The sequence below is a fragment of the Podarcis raffonei genome, chromosome 10, assembly GCF_027172205.1.
Source record: "Podarcis raffonei isolate rPodRaf1 chromosome 10, rPodRaf1.pri, whole genome shotgun sequence".
Classification (NCBI taxonomy): Eukaryota; Metazoa; Chordata; class Lepidosauria; order Squamata; family Lacertidae; genus Podarcis; species Podarcis raffonei.
Window position 1 is genome coordinate 20,029,732 of NC_070611.1, and position 18,210 is coordinate 20,047,941.

Genomic DNA, 18,210 nt, shown 5'->3' on the forward strand with positions numbered 1-18,210 from the left:
TTAAAGGTAAAGGGACCCCTGACCATTAGGTCCAGTCGTGGCCAACTCAGGGGTTGCGGCGCTCATCTAGTTTTACTGGCTGAGGGAGCTGGCGTACAGCTTCCGGGTCATGTGGCCAGCATGACTAAGCCGCTTCTGGCGAACCAGAGCAGCACACGAAAACACTGTTTACCTTCCCGCCAGAGCGGTACCTATTTATCTACTTGTACTTTGACATGCTTTCAAACTGCTAGGTTGGCAGGAGCAGGGACCGAGCAACAGGAGCTCACCCCGTCACAGGGATTTGAACCGCCGACCTTCTGATCGGCAAGTCCTCGGCTCTGTGGTTTAACCCACGTCCCAGGGTTCCTTAGGGCTGTGCAAATTAACTCCTTTAATGATAACCACCCAATCTTGTTATTCACTTATTGTCTTCTGCCTCTGGAATTCTGAATCTTCTCGCCTCAAAGAAGCGTGCATTACTACTACTAATAAAAGCATTCTGGGAAATGTTATATAATGAACTGAAAAAAATGTTTAAAGTAACTTTTATAACAACAAAACAAAACCAGACGCTATTTTAGTAGGAATTGCAGGTGCTGAAATTCCAAGGGAGTAGAAAATACTTTTTATATATGTGACGACAGCTGCACGAATGTTCTTAGCCCCGAGATGGAAAGAAGATAAAGTCCCTACCAGAAAGGAATGGCAGATGAAGTTGTTGGACTGTGCCGAAATGGCAAAACTGACCAAGAAGCTCAGGAACCAGGAAGACCAAAACTTTAATAAGGAATGGGATTTTTTTTAAAAAAAACAAATTTCCTTGAAGACCACTGTAAGCAGTTGAAAACATCAGCAGGACTGCAATAAAACTTGTAATGTAACGTGAACTATGGATATAATGGAGTTATAAAAAATCTGGATTTTTTTTTTTTAAAAGATGCAGTAGAAGAGGTTTAACAACAGAACCCATGGAAGGGAAGGTGTGAAGTCTAGTGATTCGGAGGAATCTTGTAACTCTGGATGTGATGTGGTATGATTATAAACTCAAATGTGTAGAAATAAAAAAAAAATATTTGCAAAAAGAAAAAGAAGAAGCATGCATTACACATGAATGAGACTTGTGCCCCCCTATAGCTTCTCCCTTTCCTGTTGTTAGGGCACTACGATTAAACCTGAAGTCTTCAGTGAACCACGTTGTCTATTCTGGAGTGGGCTTTGCAATCTCTTCTCTCTTTCTCAACAAGCAAAAATGACTGCTGATGGAAACCTTTCTGGTATAGAGAACTACTGCAGACATTAAAACTTCTTTTACAACAGCATGGGTGGCGCTGTGGTCTAAACCACAGAGTCTAGGGCTTGCCGATCAGAACGTTGGCGGTTCGAATCCCTGCAACAGGGTGAGCTCCTGTTGCTCGGTCCCAGCTCCTGCCAACCTAGCAGTTTGAAAGCACGTCAAAGTGCAAGTAGATAAATAGGTACCGCTGCAGCAGGAAGGTAAACGGCGTTTCTGTGTGCTGCTCTGGTTTGCCAGAAGTGGCTTAGTCATGCTGGCCACATGACCCGGAAGCTGTACACCGGCTCCCTTGGCCAATAAAGCGAGATGAGTGCTGCAACCCCAGAGTCGTCCGTGACTGGACCTAACAGTCAGGGGTCCCTTTACCCTTTACTAGTCAGAGAGAACGATGGTGCCTTGTATTGCCAGCATGTTCTTAGGTGTTGATCTCCACACATGAGATGAATCAATGGCCTGTGTTACTTGGAAAATATTATTCGGAGAAAAAAGATTTATACTGTACAGCACAAGCATTATGCAGTTTTCTGTTATCTTTGCCACCTCAACAGCCCTGATAGCTGAGAAGTTAGTCTTGGACCATGAAATCAGATGACACTTGCTATGTCAGGAAGGTTGTGGCCAGTTTTGGATACTTGGCCAATAGGGTTGCAGGATTTATATGAGTCAATCCATTGTTTATGCTGTCTTCTGCTCCTTGGCACCACTTCACTTCACATGGCTGTCAAAAGGGTAGGCTGATCCCAAGAACAATCTCTCCAAAACACAAACGTGGAAAGAAATGTTAGCTATCTGTGCCATCTTTTTTTGAAGAAACCATTAGCCATTGGCATCTTGTCACCTGAGCCATCACTTGGATCTTTTTCCCCTCCCTTTTCTTTTTTGCCTTTTTTGAAAGCAGGAAGGAGGAATGAAGCTTGACAGTAATTATGGAAGAAAGGTTTTGTCGTGCTGGAAACCGGTTATCTGCCTCCCCTTAATTTTTTGCCTGCCTCATTCTCAAGCAGCAAGTCAGTCCATCTACTATATGAACCTGACACTTCACTGGGGGAAGTGGGCCATGTCTGAAGTGTACAACCCGCCACTGTTTGAAGAGAACCTTCCTTCAAAGAAGATGGTAGGGGTGTTGGCGATCCCAGCCGGAGAAGCGAAAGATGCCTGTAGTCTGGGCACGGATTTCAATGTGCCACCAAACACAGAGGCCTGGATAGCCTTCATTGCAAGGGGTGGTTGCACTTTCAAAGAGAAAATAAAGGTGGCTGCTGGGAAAGGTGCTACCGGAGTCATCATCTATGACCATACATGTCCAGACAAAGAGATTCTCATTTTGACCCACAAGGATGGAGGAGACATAGCTGCAATTATGATCAGCAGCCTGAAAGGAAAACAGATTCTACGTCTGATTCAGGAAGGTATCCGTGTAACTGCAGTCATTGAAGTGGGAACGACCCAGTGCTTCTGGAAGATCTATTTGTGCGCTTACTCTCTCATCCTGACTCTGGTTGCCTATTTAGTATTATGCTGCACTCCGGGGCAGATGGTGGTAAGACATGAAGAAAGGGGTGTCCAGGGAACAAAGGCAGAACTCCGCAAAGCTGTTCATTTGCTAGCGCTGCGCAGGTTGAAAAAGGGCGAAATGGATCTAGCGGATGAGACCTGTGTGGTGTGCTTGGAGACGTACAAGCCGAGGGAGGTGTTGCGTGTTTTGACCTGCAGGCACGTCTTCCACAAAAGGTGCATTGACCGCTGGTTGCTAAAGCGTGGCATATGCCCTATTTGCAACCATGCCATTATCCAAAGGCACTGAGAGGGATTGCACCTCGCGTGGCTTCCAGAAGCATATATAAAAGTATTCTTCTCACTAGACAGATGAAGAACGAATATTTGTCAGAGGAAGGTGATTTGCATCTGAGGCTTTTGGCAGTTGTAATCGGTAATTAAAGTCCTAAGCGCATGATCAGCAGCTCTTAAATCTGAAACTTTTCTTTCGCAGAATAATCCCTTCAGCGATAGACTTCTGGGGTGTGTCAGCTCTTGTGTAAGATCAACAGTTTATGAGTGAGGCCTCCTAGCTCAGGAAGCATTTCATATATCTGTTCAAAGTGTTTTATTTTCTCCAGAGACTCAGAAACCCATAAGCACAAAATTGGTTTATTTTGTCACCTGAAAAGCCTCTGAAGTTGAAACAATATTTCAGCTGCATTTTTAGCAACAGAGATTCAACAAGGAGGGGGGATATATATATCAGTTTTGTGTCACGGCTGCATTGAGAGGCTCTTTTCAGATTATTTTTGAACCACTGGGCTTTTCTTTTAGTGCAAACCTCTGTTGCACCAAATCCAGTGCCACCAGCGTGAAATCATGTTTCTGTGTAATGTTCATGCATGGGAAGATTGCTTTGCAACCAGTGGTCTTACTCATGGGCAACACAATGGGATGTGTGATTGAGGAAACAGAGGGGGGCTACAATAGATTCTTGCACTTTCTGTGTCAGAAAAGGAAGCCTTATGGCATTTACCACTTCTTTGTAAGGAATGTTTAAGTTCTTGAGTGCTACAGCTGGGATATGTTCTATCTACAGTGGTACCTCAGGTTAAGTACTTAATTTGTTCTGGAGGTCCGTTCTTAACCTGAAACTGTTCTTAACTTGAAGCACCACTTTAGCTAATGGGGCCTCCTGCTGCTGCTGTGCCGCCGGAGCACGATTTCTGTTCTCATCCTGAAGCAAAGTTCTTAACCCGAGGTACTATTTCTGGGTTAGCGGAGTCTGTAACCTGAAGCGTATGTAACCTGAAGCATATGTAACCCGAGATACCACTGTACTAAGCAAAACCCTTCTAGAAAGTTCTGTTAGTCTGGGCACATGTGTGCAGGGTCAGATCTACTATGAAACCAAGGAAGGGAAGCTTAAGCTTCAGGGCTCCTAATCCCAGAGGGGTCCCTTTTAGTCCACATTGCTTAAAGAAGTTGGGTCTAGTACAGGGTTTCTCCAGTGGTTTTTTGGAGTACAATTCCCATCATCTCCAACCACTGGTCCTGCTAGCTAGGGATGATGGGAGTTACAGTCCAAATTTGGAGACCCCAAAATTTGGGAAACCTTGGCCTAGTAGATCCAATTTGAGTTGCACAACTCAAATTGCTTCATTTTTCATTGCATATATTTCAGCAATCCCAAAGTTTGAAAGTCAGCAGCACAGATGCTGTACGGGTTGTTGTAAACAACCCGACTGAAGAAGATAACAGTGGTTAACCTAGAGCTTGTTGCGAAGGGGCTCCCATAACAGTTGAAGCTCTAGGACCTCCAAAATGTGGGTCCACCACTGTGTGTGTCGGCAGTGATGTAGCAGGGTCAGGAAGAGTGCTCAACCAACAAGTTGCCCGTGGTTTTTTGGCAGAACTGTGTTCTACAGGTCCCTGATAAATGCAGTTTGAAAGGATGAAAACCTGGTATAGGTGTAGTGCAAGAAAAATGTGATTTCCCAGCAACAAATGATTCCTTGGAGGAAAGATGTCTGCACTATGTATATAACTCTGGTAGAATTGTAATGTGGAAGGGGAAAAACCCTATAGGAAATGTCTATTTCTCGATCGCCAGGGGAGAGGAAAAGAGGGAAGCAATGTTCACTGACTCTGCCCTCTGTACTGCATGCTTGACACTGCCTTCCATGCATTGGATGGGGAAAGTCTGGTGAAGGGAATTCTGTGTAGGCACCCTGTGTGATTTAGAACCCACACTGAACAGGGTATTAAATCCTTTGGGGAGGCTATATGCCTAACACTGCTTCTCCACCTCAGCCCTCCCCATCCCTTCCACACTGTGTAATGTGGCAATGGGCATTTGACAGGGTGGGCGCCAGCTAAAACAACCTTCCTTGTTCTTCCATCCCTCCCTCATGTTGTTGGAATTACAAGAGGAGGAATGTCCAGATAGGACTACCATTCAAGTGCCGATCCATAATGCAGATCTCTGTTATTTTGTCAATGGCTTGCTTGTTTTCTCGTTTCTTAACAAAAACATTTGGTGGTATGGACTATGGCAATGTGCTCTACATGGGGCTACCTTTGAAGGTGACCTGGAAACTACAACAAATCCAGAAGACGCCAGCTAGACTGGTGACTGGGAGTGGCCGCCAAGACCATATAACACTGGTCCTGAAATACCTACGTTGGCTCCCAGTACATTTCCGAGCACAATTCAAAGTGTTGGTGCTGACCTTTAAAGCCCTAAATGGCCTCGGCCCAGGATACCTGAAGGAGCGTCTCCACCCCATCATTCTGCCCGGACACTGAGGTCCAGCTCTGAGGGCCTTCTGGCTGTTGCCTTACTGCGAGAAGTGAGGTTACAGGGAACCAGGCAGAGGGCCTTCTTGGTAGTGGCGCCCGCCCTGTGGAACACCCTCCCATCAGATGTCAAAGAAATAAACAACTATCTGACTTTTAGAAGACATCTGAAGGCAGCCCTATATGTTTGATTGCTTTTTTGTTGTTATTATTAATATTCTCTTGGGAGCCGCCCAGAGTAGCTGGGGAAACCCAACCAGATGGGTGGGGTGTAAATAATAAAATTTATTTATTTACTTTATTTATGCATGCCTTTTTCCATGTGTGATTTTCAGGGTTGTGTTTTACCTAGTATCTCATAGTATATTTTGCTTTCAATGGTGCTTGCATAGAAGTGCCAGATACTTTCCAATGTTTATTCCTAGATGGTACAGAGATCCACCAGAGGCCTTTAGCAATTTCCCATTCTTTAGCTCACCCCACAGCCTTGATTCCCACTTGGAATATCCCAGTTTGTAGACCTGAATGTACACAAGTCAGGGTTTATGAAGGCAGAAAGAGACAAATGGACCAAATAATTGGCTGCAGCTTAGATGTGGAGATCCTGGTTCTTTGAAAGCAGAATTCCTTATTAGAAGTGAAATGGGGAGCTCTAGTTTAATGTTGGTTAATTTGCTGGGATTATGAGGAAAGGACCATGATGTTCATTCTCGGCTTCATAAACCACACTTTGAATGGCAGAATTTACATCAGAACTGAGCCTGTAACTTTTCAGGAAATTTTATACTGCCAGAAAACTTCATGGAAGAACTATAAAGGGATTATTATTTCACTGTTTACCTTCTCACAGTAGTTACAATAGACTCAAAGCTTCCTGTGAATCACACCAATGTTGTTGACTGTGGGCTGTGTACACACCATACAATTAAAGCACATGACTTCTGCAAAGAATCTTGGGAGATGTAGTTAAGGGTGCTGGGAATTATAGCTCTGTGAGGGGTAAACTTAGTTTTCAGAAGTCTTTGGGAGGTGCAGCGTGCTTTGATACTGGCTGAATGTGAACATTCATGCAAGTCCTTCCACTGTGCTAAAAAGTTGCTTGAAACTGTTACTGTTGTTATAAGAAGAATACAATCACTTCTCTCTTTTTTTAACCAGTCCCATTTAAAAATTAACAAGACATCAAGATTATTCCTAGGCTGTTGGAAAATTGGAAGAGAGAGCTTTGACTCTGTTTTACAATAATCACGGCATAGGCTCTTTCTCTAAATCAGGGGTCAGCAAACTTTTTCAGCAGGTGGCCGGTCCACTGTCCCTCAGACCTGGTGCGGGGCCGGACCATATTTTGAAAAAAAAAATGATTGCATTTCTATGCCCCACAAATAACCCAGAGATGCATTTTAAATAAAAGCACACATTCTACTCATGTAAAAACACGCTGATTCCCAGACCGTTCGCTGGCCAGATTTAGAAGGTGATTGGGCCAGATCCAGCCCCTGGGCCTTAGTTTGCCTAACCGTGCTCTAAATTGTCAAAGTAGTAGAAACAACCACCTCACCCAATATTTTAAAGGGGCAGATATAAACAAAAGTGGCATTGATGCTCAGGTCAAGAATATCAGAGGAAAAGAGAGAGAGAATAGGATTTGACATCTTGCCATTATGTAGTCTGTATAAAAAGTACACAGCATGAAATGAAATGGTTGGTGGTTTCAATGATCCCATACATGGACCATCAACTTGATTTTGTGGACACAATGCAAACCATACACCTGTATTCGCTAGAAAAAAGGATACCTGATCATTCTAATTCTCTGACCAGTAAAGGCCTACCCACCAAAAAACACCAGCAGACATCTCAAGGAATGAGGTCTGCACCACCCCAAATGAAAACATCTCTGTAAGGAGCTCTACCTATTTCATACTTCAAGAATTTGGACTGAAGGTGTGTATTATTTTTCCCTGTGGACCTGTCGTTTCTTTGTTCTTCTCTCTCCTCCTCTCTCTCCCCTCCTCCCTTTAAAATATGTGTAAGCTAAGGAAGGAGTGGTCATTTGAGGCAGTTCTGATGTCACAATGGCTACAGCTGTCTTCCTGATGACAGACGTGCTTGTTGTGATCTATGGTGGTGGTTCTTTGTCTTACTGGTATGGAGTTAAGGGGAGTGGGGGTTGAAATTCTACGTATACGTGCTTGTGAGGTTTAGAGTCTGAGGTGCCTTTCTAGTCAATGAGATTTTTGATCTTTCTACAAATATGGAAAGACATATTTGTTCATCATGCTGCCTTGGCTGTTTGACCATGTGAGTCATCGCTTGGATTTTTATTTTTGCCGCTTGCAAAAGAAAAATGAAACTTCTCAACAATGGTGGAATAAATGTTTCCTCTTTCTGGAAGATGGCTTTCAGCCTCTCCCTAATATTTGGTGTGCCTCACTCTCAAGCTGCAAGTTGCTCTGTTGGCTATATTAATCTAACCCTTGACAGTGAGAAGTGGGCCATATCAGTAGCACAAAATCCAGCTTCCTTTGAGGAGAACCTCCCTTCAAAGAAGATGGTAGGGCTGTTGGTGAAGTTAAAGATGCCCACAGAAGCTAAAGGTGCCTACATAGTGGGAGCTAAGTTCAGTATACCACCAGACACTGAGTCCTGGATAGCCTTCGTTGCAAGAGGAGGTGATGCTTCTGAAGGCAGAAGGAAGACACCGGTAGGAGAAGGTGCCACAGGTGTTGTTATTTATGACCATTCGCATCCAGACAGAGAGATTCTCATTTTGACTTGCGACGATGCCTGCGATATTGCCACCATCATGATTAGCAGCCTGAAAGGAAACCCAATTTTGCAGTTGATTAAGGAAGGTATCCAGGTCACTGCGGTAATCGAAGTGGGAGCTATGCAGTGCTTCTACAAGATCTACCTGTGTTTGTTCTTCCTCCTTTTGGCATTTGTTGCCTGCGCAGCGTTGTGCTGCACTCCGGGGCAGACTGGGGCAAGACAGGAAGAGAGGAGTGTCAGGGCAGCAAAGGCGGAACTCCGCAAAGCTGTAGATTTGCTTGAGCTGCGCAAGTTGAAAAGGAACGAAACGGATCTAGCAGGAGAGACCTGTGTGGTGTGCTTGGAGACATACAAGCCGAGAGAGGTAGTGCGTATTTTAACCTGCCGGCACATCTTCCACAAAAGGTGCATTGACCGCTGGTTGCTAAAGCGTGGCATTTGCCCTATTTGCAACCATGCTGTTATCCAAAGGAACTGAGAGGGACGAAATCGCTTGTATCTCGTGAGGCTTCCAACACTGCTTTAACTTTCAGAAAGCATGTATAAAAGTATTCTCCTCACTAAACAGGTGAAGAACTGATATTTATTGGGGGGAATGATTTGCCTTGGAGGCTACTGGTAGCTGGGACCGTTAATTAAAATCTTAAGTGTATGTTCAGCAGCTCACAGATTCAAAATTACTTTATTTCACAGAAGAATATATTCAGCAATCTGCTTCTGAGATGGCTGTGCTCATGTGTGAGAACAACAGTCTTGAGTGAAGCCTCCTAGTTCAGGAAGTATTTCATATATCCTTGCAAAGTATTTTATTTTCTCCAGAGACTCTGTTCAATTAAATCCATAAGCACGAGATCGATCATCGCACACTAGTTCAGGTTGCTTGTTGAAAGCATTTTTGCTTTACTCCTCCCAAGGAGGACAAAACTAAAGAGGCGAATGCCATTTCTCTGTTGAGATACATATGCATCTACTTTTTAATTTCTGAAAAATAATGCTAGGCAAAAATGTGTTTGGGAGGAAAGCTCCATGGTTAATCCCAGATACCTGGCTTTAGCCCAAGAGTGCATGAGCCTTTGCCTCATCTTTCCTAGAGTGTGTTGGCAGGGAGTGAAGAGGAGGAATCAAAAACATATGGCTCCTCCTCTTCACTTTTTGTTGTGTTGAAGTCTCTATCCATATGTTCAACTTACAATGCCAATGGAGGGTTAGCATCACCTCCATATGAGAAGCATATTTAATGTTATTTCTCTTTTTAACTATATTTGATAGCCCTAGTAGCAGCAGTCAGTCAAATACATATTATGGTCAACCAGCCACTAAAAAGATCATGTAAAAAAATACATCATCGAAGCCTTTGAGGAACAAAAAAGGCAAGGGGGTCTATTAAACCAGTTACTGAATAGGTGACAAAATATCTGAACATCTCTTAGAGCTGCTATGGTGGTTAGCTTTTTTAACCATCCCTGCAGCCCTAACAGACATTCAGATATTTTGCCACCTATTTAGTAATGATTTTATTGGACCCCTCAAACAAGATACTCAGAAGGGCCTCTAAGGAAATTAATATTAGTAGTAGTAGTAGTAGTAGTAGTAATATCCCACTTTTTCCTCCAGACACAGACTCAAGGCAGCTCACGGATAAAGCAGAAACTGCTAAAACCATGGACAAAGCCATCATTAAAAGCAACTGAAGACTAATAGAATTAAAATAATATATATGATACCTATTTTAAAAAATACAGATAATTAGAATAAAAGCCCTACAGCACCAGCCCTTTCTTTAAAAAACAACAGTCAGTTCCCCCAAAGCTTATTGGAACAAGCAAGTCTTCACCTGCTGGCGGAAGAACAACAAGGAAGGAAGGAGCCAATCTTAACTTCTCTGAGAAGGGTGTTCCAAAGTCTGGGAGCAGCTACCAAGAAGGCCCTCTTCCTCCAAGCATGACAGGGAGGGTGGCGAGACTGAGAGATGGGCCCCCCCATGAAGATCTCAAAGCCCAGGCAGGTTTGTATGAGGGAATACAGTCATTCAGATAGCTTGGACCCAAGCTATATAGGGCTTTATAGGTCATAACCCGCACTTTGAATTGTGCCCAGAAACAGACTGGCAGCCAGAGGAATAATTGTAGCAAGGGAGTTATATGCTCCTTATAACCAGCCCCAGTCACGGTCTAGCTGGAATTCATAAAAATAGATAGAACAATACCTCCAGCCCAATACCTACAGAAATCTTTGGCGGTACATTAACAGCAAAAGTATAACTTTTCAAAAGTCAGTGGGGCAGGGGAGCTAAGATTTTATTTGGTGCCCCCAAAAATGACAGCGAAGGTGCCAGGCGGACCTCACTGGAAAGCGTTCCACAGATGGAAAGAACTACGGCTGAAAGGGTCCCTTTATTCTCTGAGCCTCAGGGAAAGGCCATGGATGAAGATCTAAGGGTCTGAGTAGGTTCATATAAGGAGAGATATGCCAGAAGATATTGGGGTCCTGAGCCATTAAGACCTTCATACGTCAAAACCTTAAGAGTGAAAACTGGCGGCATTTTCATACCTTGCCAGTTAGCACGTTAATCTAACAACGAACACAGAGTTGGGGGGGTCATTTTTTGCAGCTCTCTAACAGAGAGAGCCTGAACCTGACAGTGGAATATTGCATAGACTAAAGTGCACCAGCGAAAAACAGTTGTGTGTGTTGCTATCTGCTCACCTAAGCTATAACAATACAGCATCACATACCTTCAGACTTCTATTAGATGCCAAACCCTCCAGTAAAAGTTACCCAGAAGGTTGTGAACATTGATTTACACACTATGCAATACTTTAGTTGTACATCCGGATTCTGTGTGGTGGGGGAGGGGATAATAAAAGTATAAGGTAAAAGGTAAAGGAGTCCTAGACGGTTATATTCAGTCAAAGGCGACTATGGGGTTGTGGCGCTCCTCTTGCTTTCAGGCTGAGGGAGTCGGCGTTTGTCCACAGACAGCTTTCTGGGTCATGTGGCCGGCATGACTAAACCGCTTCTGGCGCAATGGAACACCGTGACAGAAACCAGACCACACGGAAATGCTGTTTACCTTCCACCACAGTGGAGCCTATTTATCTACTTGCACTGGCATGCTTTCAAACTGCTAGGTTGGCAGGAGCTAGGACAGAGCAACAGGAGCTCACCCCATTGTGGGCATCCGAACCGCCGACATGATCGGCAAGCCCAAGAGGCTCAGTGGTTTAGACTACAGTGCCACCCACATCCAAAAGGGTATTTGGATGCTGAGCCAGTAAGATTTTATATAGACCACGTCCTAAGTCAGTGCTAATTGGCAGAGTTGTCCACGATGTCATAATTTCATTACGTAACAATGAGCTACTTCACCGGAGGAAAAGCCACCCTGATTTTTGCTTGATGCCACCTGCCATAAAGCTTTGCCAAGTATCTAAGCCTGGACAGCCTGCTGAGGTCGCTTCTCTGCAATTTTGGGGGGATAGGTTTTTAAAATCTCTCTGCTAGCAGCGACTCAGCTTTGGCATGCTGGCGACTTTTGTCCTGTCTTGCATTATTGATTCAGCAGCTATTTTGCAGGTGTCAACATGAGCATGCCTGGGACAGCTGTTGGAAGAGGAAGGGCAACACCTCTTTTTTACCTGCACCTTGGGCTCCTCCTCGCCCTCTGTATGCACAGCTCGGGAGCTGACGCCTTTTGGGTTGCCAATCTTAACATTTCGTTCCTAGTAGCAAATCGGACTTTGTGGGAGATTTTGGAAAACGGAGTGTTTGCGAGAGCCTCTCCTTTGAAGAAGGTGTCTGGGGTTGTGGTGCCTCCGGAGGGTCTGCATCAAAACGTCTGTAGCTCTTTAACACATTTTAAGAAGCCAGCGAATGGGGACAGTTGGCTAGCTCTCATCATGAGGGGACGGTGTTCATTTGCAAAGCAAATCATGGTGGCCGCAGAAAAGGGAGCTGCCGGTGTGATCATCTATAATTATCCAGGTACAGGCAATGCTATCTTTCCCATGCATAACTTTGGGGCGGAAGATATTGTCTCAGTTATGATCAGCAACCTGAAAGGCATAGATCTTTTGCATTTGGCTCAGAATGGCATCCAAGTGAGGGTAACCATTGATGTTGGGAAGCACCATTACCCATGGATAACCCATTACATGGGTACCATTTTTGTTTTTGCCTCCCTCGCTGTGGCATATTGCACCTGCTACTCTGCCGCAAGGCTGCGGAGATCCAGGAACCCGGTCCAGAGATGGCCGCAGGAACTTGATATCGGTAAGGCCATGAATGATCTTGAGCTTCGCACACTGAAGAAGGATGACAAGGAAGTTGGGTCGAGTGGAGAGAGCTGTGCAGTGTGTTTGGAAATGTACAAGCCGAAAGACATAACCCGTGTCTTGCACTGCAGACATCTTTTCCACAAAGCCTGTGTTGATCCTTGGCTTCTGAATCACCAGACATGTCCTGTGTGTAAATGGGACATGCTCCGAATGGTGGGAAGCATTGCAACTGAAGCAGAGTCATTGGGTAGTCAAAGGCCAAATGAAGCTTCTCCCATGATCAGTTCTCCTAAGCAATAGGACTGTCATGAGTTCGTGAAGGAATGCAACAAATGCTCATTCTGGAGACAAGCAACTTTTTCCATGCTTGATTGTCTCATTCCTAAAAATCAAGCGTAAGCATATGTGAAATAAAAAGCTTTGCTTCTACCTTTGTGCAGTTTTTAATGTCTGTTAGTTCAACAAGAATAGATATTGCTTTAGGTTCATGAGCTTCTCCAAGGTTGTATGTATTAAATTCATTTTTGGGTTGTTTTTTCCCTTTTTTTCTTTTTAAAAAAGCAAATCGAAACATCTTTTCAAAATTGTAAACTGAATCTCTTTGAGTTTTATAACATACAGCTGCGGTAGCACAAATAACTTTCCCTAAAGAGGACTCTTGAATGTAACTTATTAACAATTAAACTTCAAAGGTGATTCATTTTCCTTTTTAACTCTTTTTGTATTACATGGTCCAAAATAGATGGTGGCAAAGAGCAATGGAAACTAGAGATGGACAAATCTAGTGTCTTTGATCTATCTCACTTTCACACATGCTTTTCCATAATTCTTTTTTTTAAAGGTTTTTTATTAACAATTTCAACATAACAAAATACCAAAATGTATCACATTCATTATTTCTCCCCCTTTCCCCCCACCTCCCCTTCAAACCTTCCCTCTCCCCGCCCCTGAGACTTCCCTCCGCTCCTCTCTCTGATTTCTCAACACATGTTATTCTCTGCATATTATAAATTGTATAAATCCTTATATTGTCTATCTACCATGTTATCAATCAATCAATTTGTGTATGTTTATTCAAAACCTGCCAAGGAGTCCAGTTCATTTTGCTGTCTTTTTAAGTAATTTGTAAAAAGTTCCCATTCTTCTTTTAAGTCACAGTTGTCCTTGTCTCACAGTTTGTATGTCAGTTTAGCCAATTCTGCATAGTTTATCAATGTCTCTTGCTACTGTTCCTTTGTCGGGGTTTCCTCATTCTTCCATCCTTGTGCTATCAAGACTCTTGCCGCTGTTGTAGCATACATAAATGAATTCTTTGTTTTCTTTGGCTTTTCCATAATTCTGTTCCATCTTTTTCTATATTAATCTGCAGATTAGATTTTATACATATATATATAAACACACCCTCAAATCTATTTAACTCCTTATTAGTTATCTGATAAAATATTTTTGAATCTCCTATTATGGAAACATCTCAAGGTTGTTTATAGTAACACCCGTTTAAAATACAATAACATCAATAAAACCCAGCAGCACTGTCAGTCAATACAAAATGTAACTTAAAAAATTACCAGTAACTAGTGTCAATAAACCATGAAAGGGCCTTGGTAATTAGTACTTTTTCCATGGTGCGTCTTCATCAACACATGCCTTATTTCTTAGCCTAGACTACTCTATCTAAATCATCGCACCACAACAGAAAATGTCATTTTTCTGGTTACTGCAAGATGTGCTTCTGCCCTCTGCAACACAACCAGGAAGAACTTCAGTAGATGCCCTTAGTGAATAAATAGTGTGTGTGTACATCACTCAAAATGATCAGAGTCCTATCTCCAGGCTGTACAAGGCATTACAGTCATATTGTTTGTTACATTTCTATCCCAGATTTCTTTCATGAGGGAACTCAAGGTGCTAGTTATGAGTTTTCAGGTAGTCTCTGTTGGGACACCGACTGAGCCCAGAGCCTCATAGATTTATCAAGGTGTCTCATTCCATTGTTATTCTCTTCAGATCATGGCCTGACACCTATAATCTTATCCTGCTAGGAGTTGAATAATATCACCCATCCCAGTGTCCTTGGTTTAATAAACAGCTAGTAGGTCGCACACAATACATAGCTTGGGTTCGTCTATGGATGGTGTTAAATTTTGCCATGGAGAAATACCCTTAATTCAGTGTTTTATGTCAGTACTGAAATTTTTATTGAACATTTAAATCTTGACAATTTTACTGATTTTCTTTTTCTTAGTGATTGTATAATGCTTTCCTGTTCTGAGCTGCCTTGTCTGCGCTTGACTCGGAAAGGTGGCATAAAAATCGTTCTTAAAGAAGAAAAATTATTTAAATAAATAAATTGGAGGGAAACGTAGACGTCTGTTTTTTAAAAGACCCTCACTCACTTTGTAGCTAGAAACCAAGCCTTGCAACAGACAGAGATGCCAACTTTGACCCTTAATCAACAGCAGCAACGCACTAATAAGAGGCCTCAAGAGTGCAATTCATGTCAACTAATACAATTTAACTAATAATGTGTATTAAGTGCCCTCTGACATTATATATCACCTGACCTTAAGGCAAGGGCTGAGTGGGCATATATTAAATATAAAGGCCCCAAAACCTTTAGGAAGCCTATTGGTAAGTATTTTAAGCTTCTTGGAAACAAATTCAGACTTCAGGGTAGCTGTTCTATAGAAGATCAGTTCTGGGGACGAATGGAATATATGATAGCGGAACGAGAACTTGTACTAGAATTTGATTGTAGCAATCTGGCTTTGAAGAGAGACTATGGGTTTTATGCACATTACAGAGACGCAGATTGCCTTTATTATCCTCCATTTTTGCATGCTGAGCTTAATACCGCTCTTTTGGGGGGGGGGTTAGATATCTTTGTAAATGAAAATGGGATATCCCATTTTCTCTATCTGCTGATAGCTGACATCCCACTCTGCTTCTATCCATTTCTGCAGCTGATGAAGGAGATTATTACCTACAGAAACTCATATACCGCACCTAATTTAAAGTGCTACTCTGCTCTTCCACTGAACAGATAGGCTTGTTACTAGGGCTGCAGAAAATATTTTTGCAGTTCAGTTTTGGGGGATAAAAGTAGCTCTGGGGGACCTCAGCAGGAAAAACTTCCCCAGCCAATATTGATGTGGAAAAGTTCTTCCCGTACCTCGCAACCCGCAAAGCCCTCTTAATTGCCATGCACTTTTTGCACATTATTTTTCTTTCCTATTTCTGCTTCTTTCTTCTTCCTGGATTACTCACCTGGGTGATCACATTATGAATTGGATTGGATCCCATTGTGAACAGGAGCGATGCCGTGATACTGCTGCATAACCAGCTAGATTTGGCTCTCTGGGTTTAGTCAAAGGCAAACAGTAATTTGAAAACGAAAGCATTGCTCTCTCCCTCTTCTGGAAGGAAGCCAACAATTTTTCCTCCGGCAGATGGTGTGATAAACTGCAGATTGTTGACATGTTAGAAAAAGTCACTTGTGACATCAGGGTGACCAAAGGACAAGCAAAAGGAAAAGCTTTTTATGCAACTTGGCATGTTTTTATTTTATGTACCTCAGGGCCTGGAGCGTAAAGATGCTTACCAGCCTCATACATCTCTCTTCAGCTGGCTTAATCCTTTTTCTTGCAATAAAGGACATATTAGGGTGGACTGTGGGGCGGTTTGGGGAGGGACTGCCAGTCTCCTTTGAATAGGAAAAAAAGTTAACTGCATTTTGTGTTATGTTGCTTTCTCTTCAACTGCTGATTGTGTAGTTACTTTATGGGACAGGAATCATAATTCTGAAATTAAAAGACAATGAGAGCATTACTTTCTTAACTGGTCATCTGGCCAATATGGGGTCACTTGGTAAATGGACATCACAAATCTAGTCAAGTAGATTTTGGAGACATGAAGCTTTCGCTGAGAACAAGCAAAACCAATTGTAGTGCAAAGGAATAGGTGAAATTTGTTGCAGGTGTTGTATTATTAAAGGGATGTTGAGCCTTTGGCACTTCTTAAAGTATTCACAAGATACACTGCATAATTTTAACACAACTCCCTTAAGCACCTGAATTACAGTGTTGATATTTGGAGTGAAAATCTGGCTGGTTTTAAGTTTTGGGAATTGGGTGGAATTTTTAGCAAGACGTTAAAATCTGATCCTTCAAAGGTATATTGGAGCATTAGAATGAGGTGCTCACTGCAGCATCCATTGAAATAAACACAATTTCGAAATGATCTGCAGACTGGGCTGAGCTATCTGGCAAATTCTGTAGAAAGGGAGCTTCATGCAATCTTTGCAAAGTATTATTTGACCTAACTCTTCTCACTTTGGCAAGCAGGGCTGTAGCAGGGAAGAAGAAGTACAGTGTCTATTGCATTTGCGAGATGCCTTTGGGCTAAATTTTATTTTAGTGCTCCTGAATGTACTCTCCATGCCTCATGGGAGGGACATATACATGTGGAAGAGAACAGTTCATGCAACTGGAGCTTGGCTAGCTGTATTCCTTGAGACAGTCCCTGTAGCCAAGTTTCTTTTCCATATAAATGGCAGGTTTTAGCAATGGCTTCAGCTGCTCAAGCTTTGGCCTGTATAGTAGTTGGAACCATTATCCTGAAGCAAGGAAACAAAAAAACATTTGATGAGTGTAGGCAATGTTCAACAGCTTTCAAATACAGAAATATTTTTCCTTCGTGACGTGTTAGTGGTGACTTTTCTTGCTCTCTCACACTTATGCTTTTACGTGCTTGTTTTCCTAATTCCACTTTTTTCTTTCTTTTCTAAAAAAAAGGTATTTCTCAGGAGTGATCGAGTTGCCAGGATGGTCCACAGTGGAGGATGCTCGGCGAACGACTTCAGAGATGTGTTTAAGAAGAACATAGAAAAGAGGGTTCGGAGTTTGCCTGAAATCGATGGATTAAGCAAAGAGACTGTGCTGAGTTCTTGGATAGCCAAATATGACGCCATTTGCAGGGGAGAGGAGGACTTGAGCAAAATGCCCAACAGGATGGCTTTAAGTGCCGTGTCAGAACTTATTCTGAGCAAAGAGCAGCTTTATGAAATGTTCCAGCAGATTCTGGGAATCAAGAAACTGGAGCATCAGTTGATCTACAATGGCTGCCAAGTAAGGAGTTCCTCTCAGTTCTGTAGACTTTTCCTTCTTAGGTTGACCAGTTGACCAAATGTAAACTGCCCTTCACTTGTCTTGGGAAGAGGGGTTGGTTGTTGAACCATGCTGAGATGTGTAACTCTGTGAGGGGAATTACGGATCTCCTGCCAGCACCCTTAACAGGCTATAGTTCCCAGGGTTTTTTGGGGAAGCCATGGCTGTGGTGCTGCTTTAAAGGTGCAGGACAGATGTGGCCTAAGCAGCAGACCAGGATTATCTGTTCACAAGAGCATAAATGAGCTGTTAGTTGGTGAGGGTCAGTCCAAATTTTTAGCTGTGTCTGCATCTCTCTCCATGTGCCCTTCCTTGTGTTTCTGCTTGTGTGTGTTTTTCAGCCATCCTCTCTGCCTGCATGTGTGCCACATATCATGGCGGTGTTATTTTGGCCAAGTGTACTCAGGAATAGAAAAGTCATGTGCAGCATCTATCTGTAGCT

General features: G+C 42.9%; 2 protein-coding genes across 12 annotated transcripts in view; both read left to right on the forward strand.

The window, feature by feature from the left end:
* Window positions 1–18,210, forward strand: part of CADPS2 (calcium dependent secretion activator 2) — a 360,741-nt gene that overhangs the window by 103,546 nt on the left and 238,985 nt on the right. For all 11 annotated transcript variants that reach the window (XM_053405611.1, XM_053405613.1, XM_053405612.1 and 8 more), the window contains exon 3: window positions 17,397–17,729. In XM_053405611.1, coding sequence (XP_053261586.1) covers window positions 17,397–17,729 — 333 coding nt within the window. The remainder of the gene's footprint in view (window positions 1–17,396; window positions 17,730–18,210) is intronic.
* On the forward strand, window positions 11,697–13,032 carry RNF148 (ring finger protein 148). Its single transcript, XM_053405625.1, has one exon. The coding sequence runs from the start codon at window positions 11,911–11,913 to the stop codon at window positions 12,901–12,903; it is 993 nt and encodes a 330-aa protein (XP_053261600.1). The 5' UTR covers window positions 11,697–11,910; the 3' UTR covers window positions 12,904–13,032.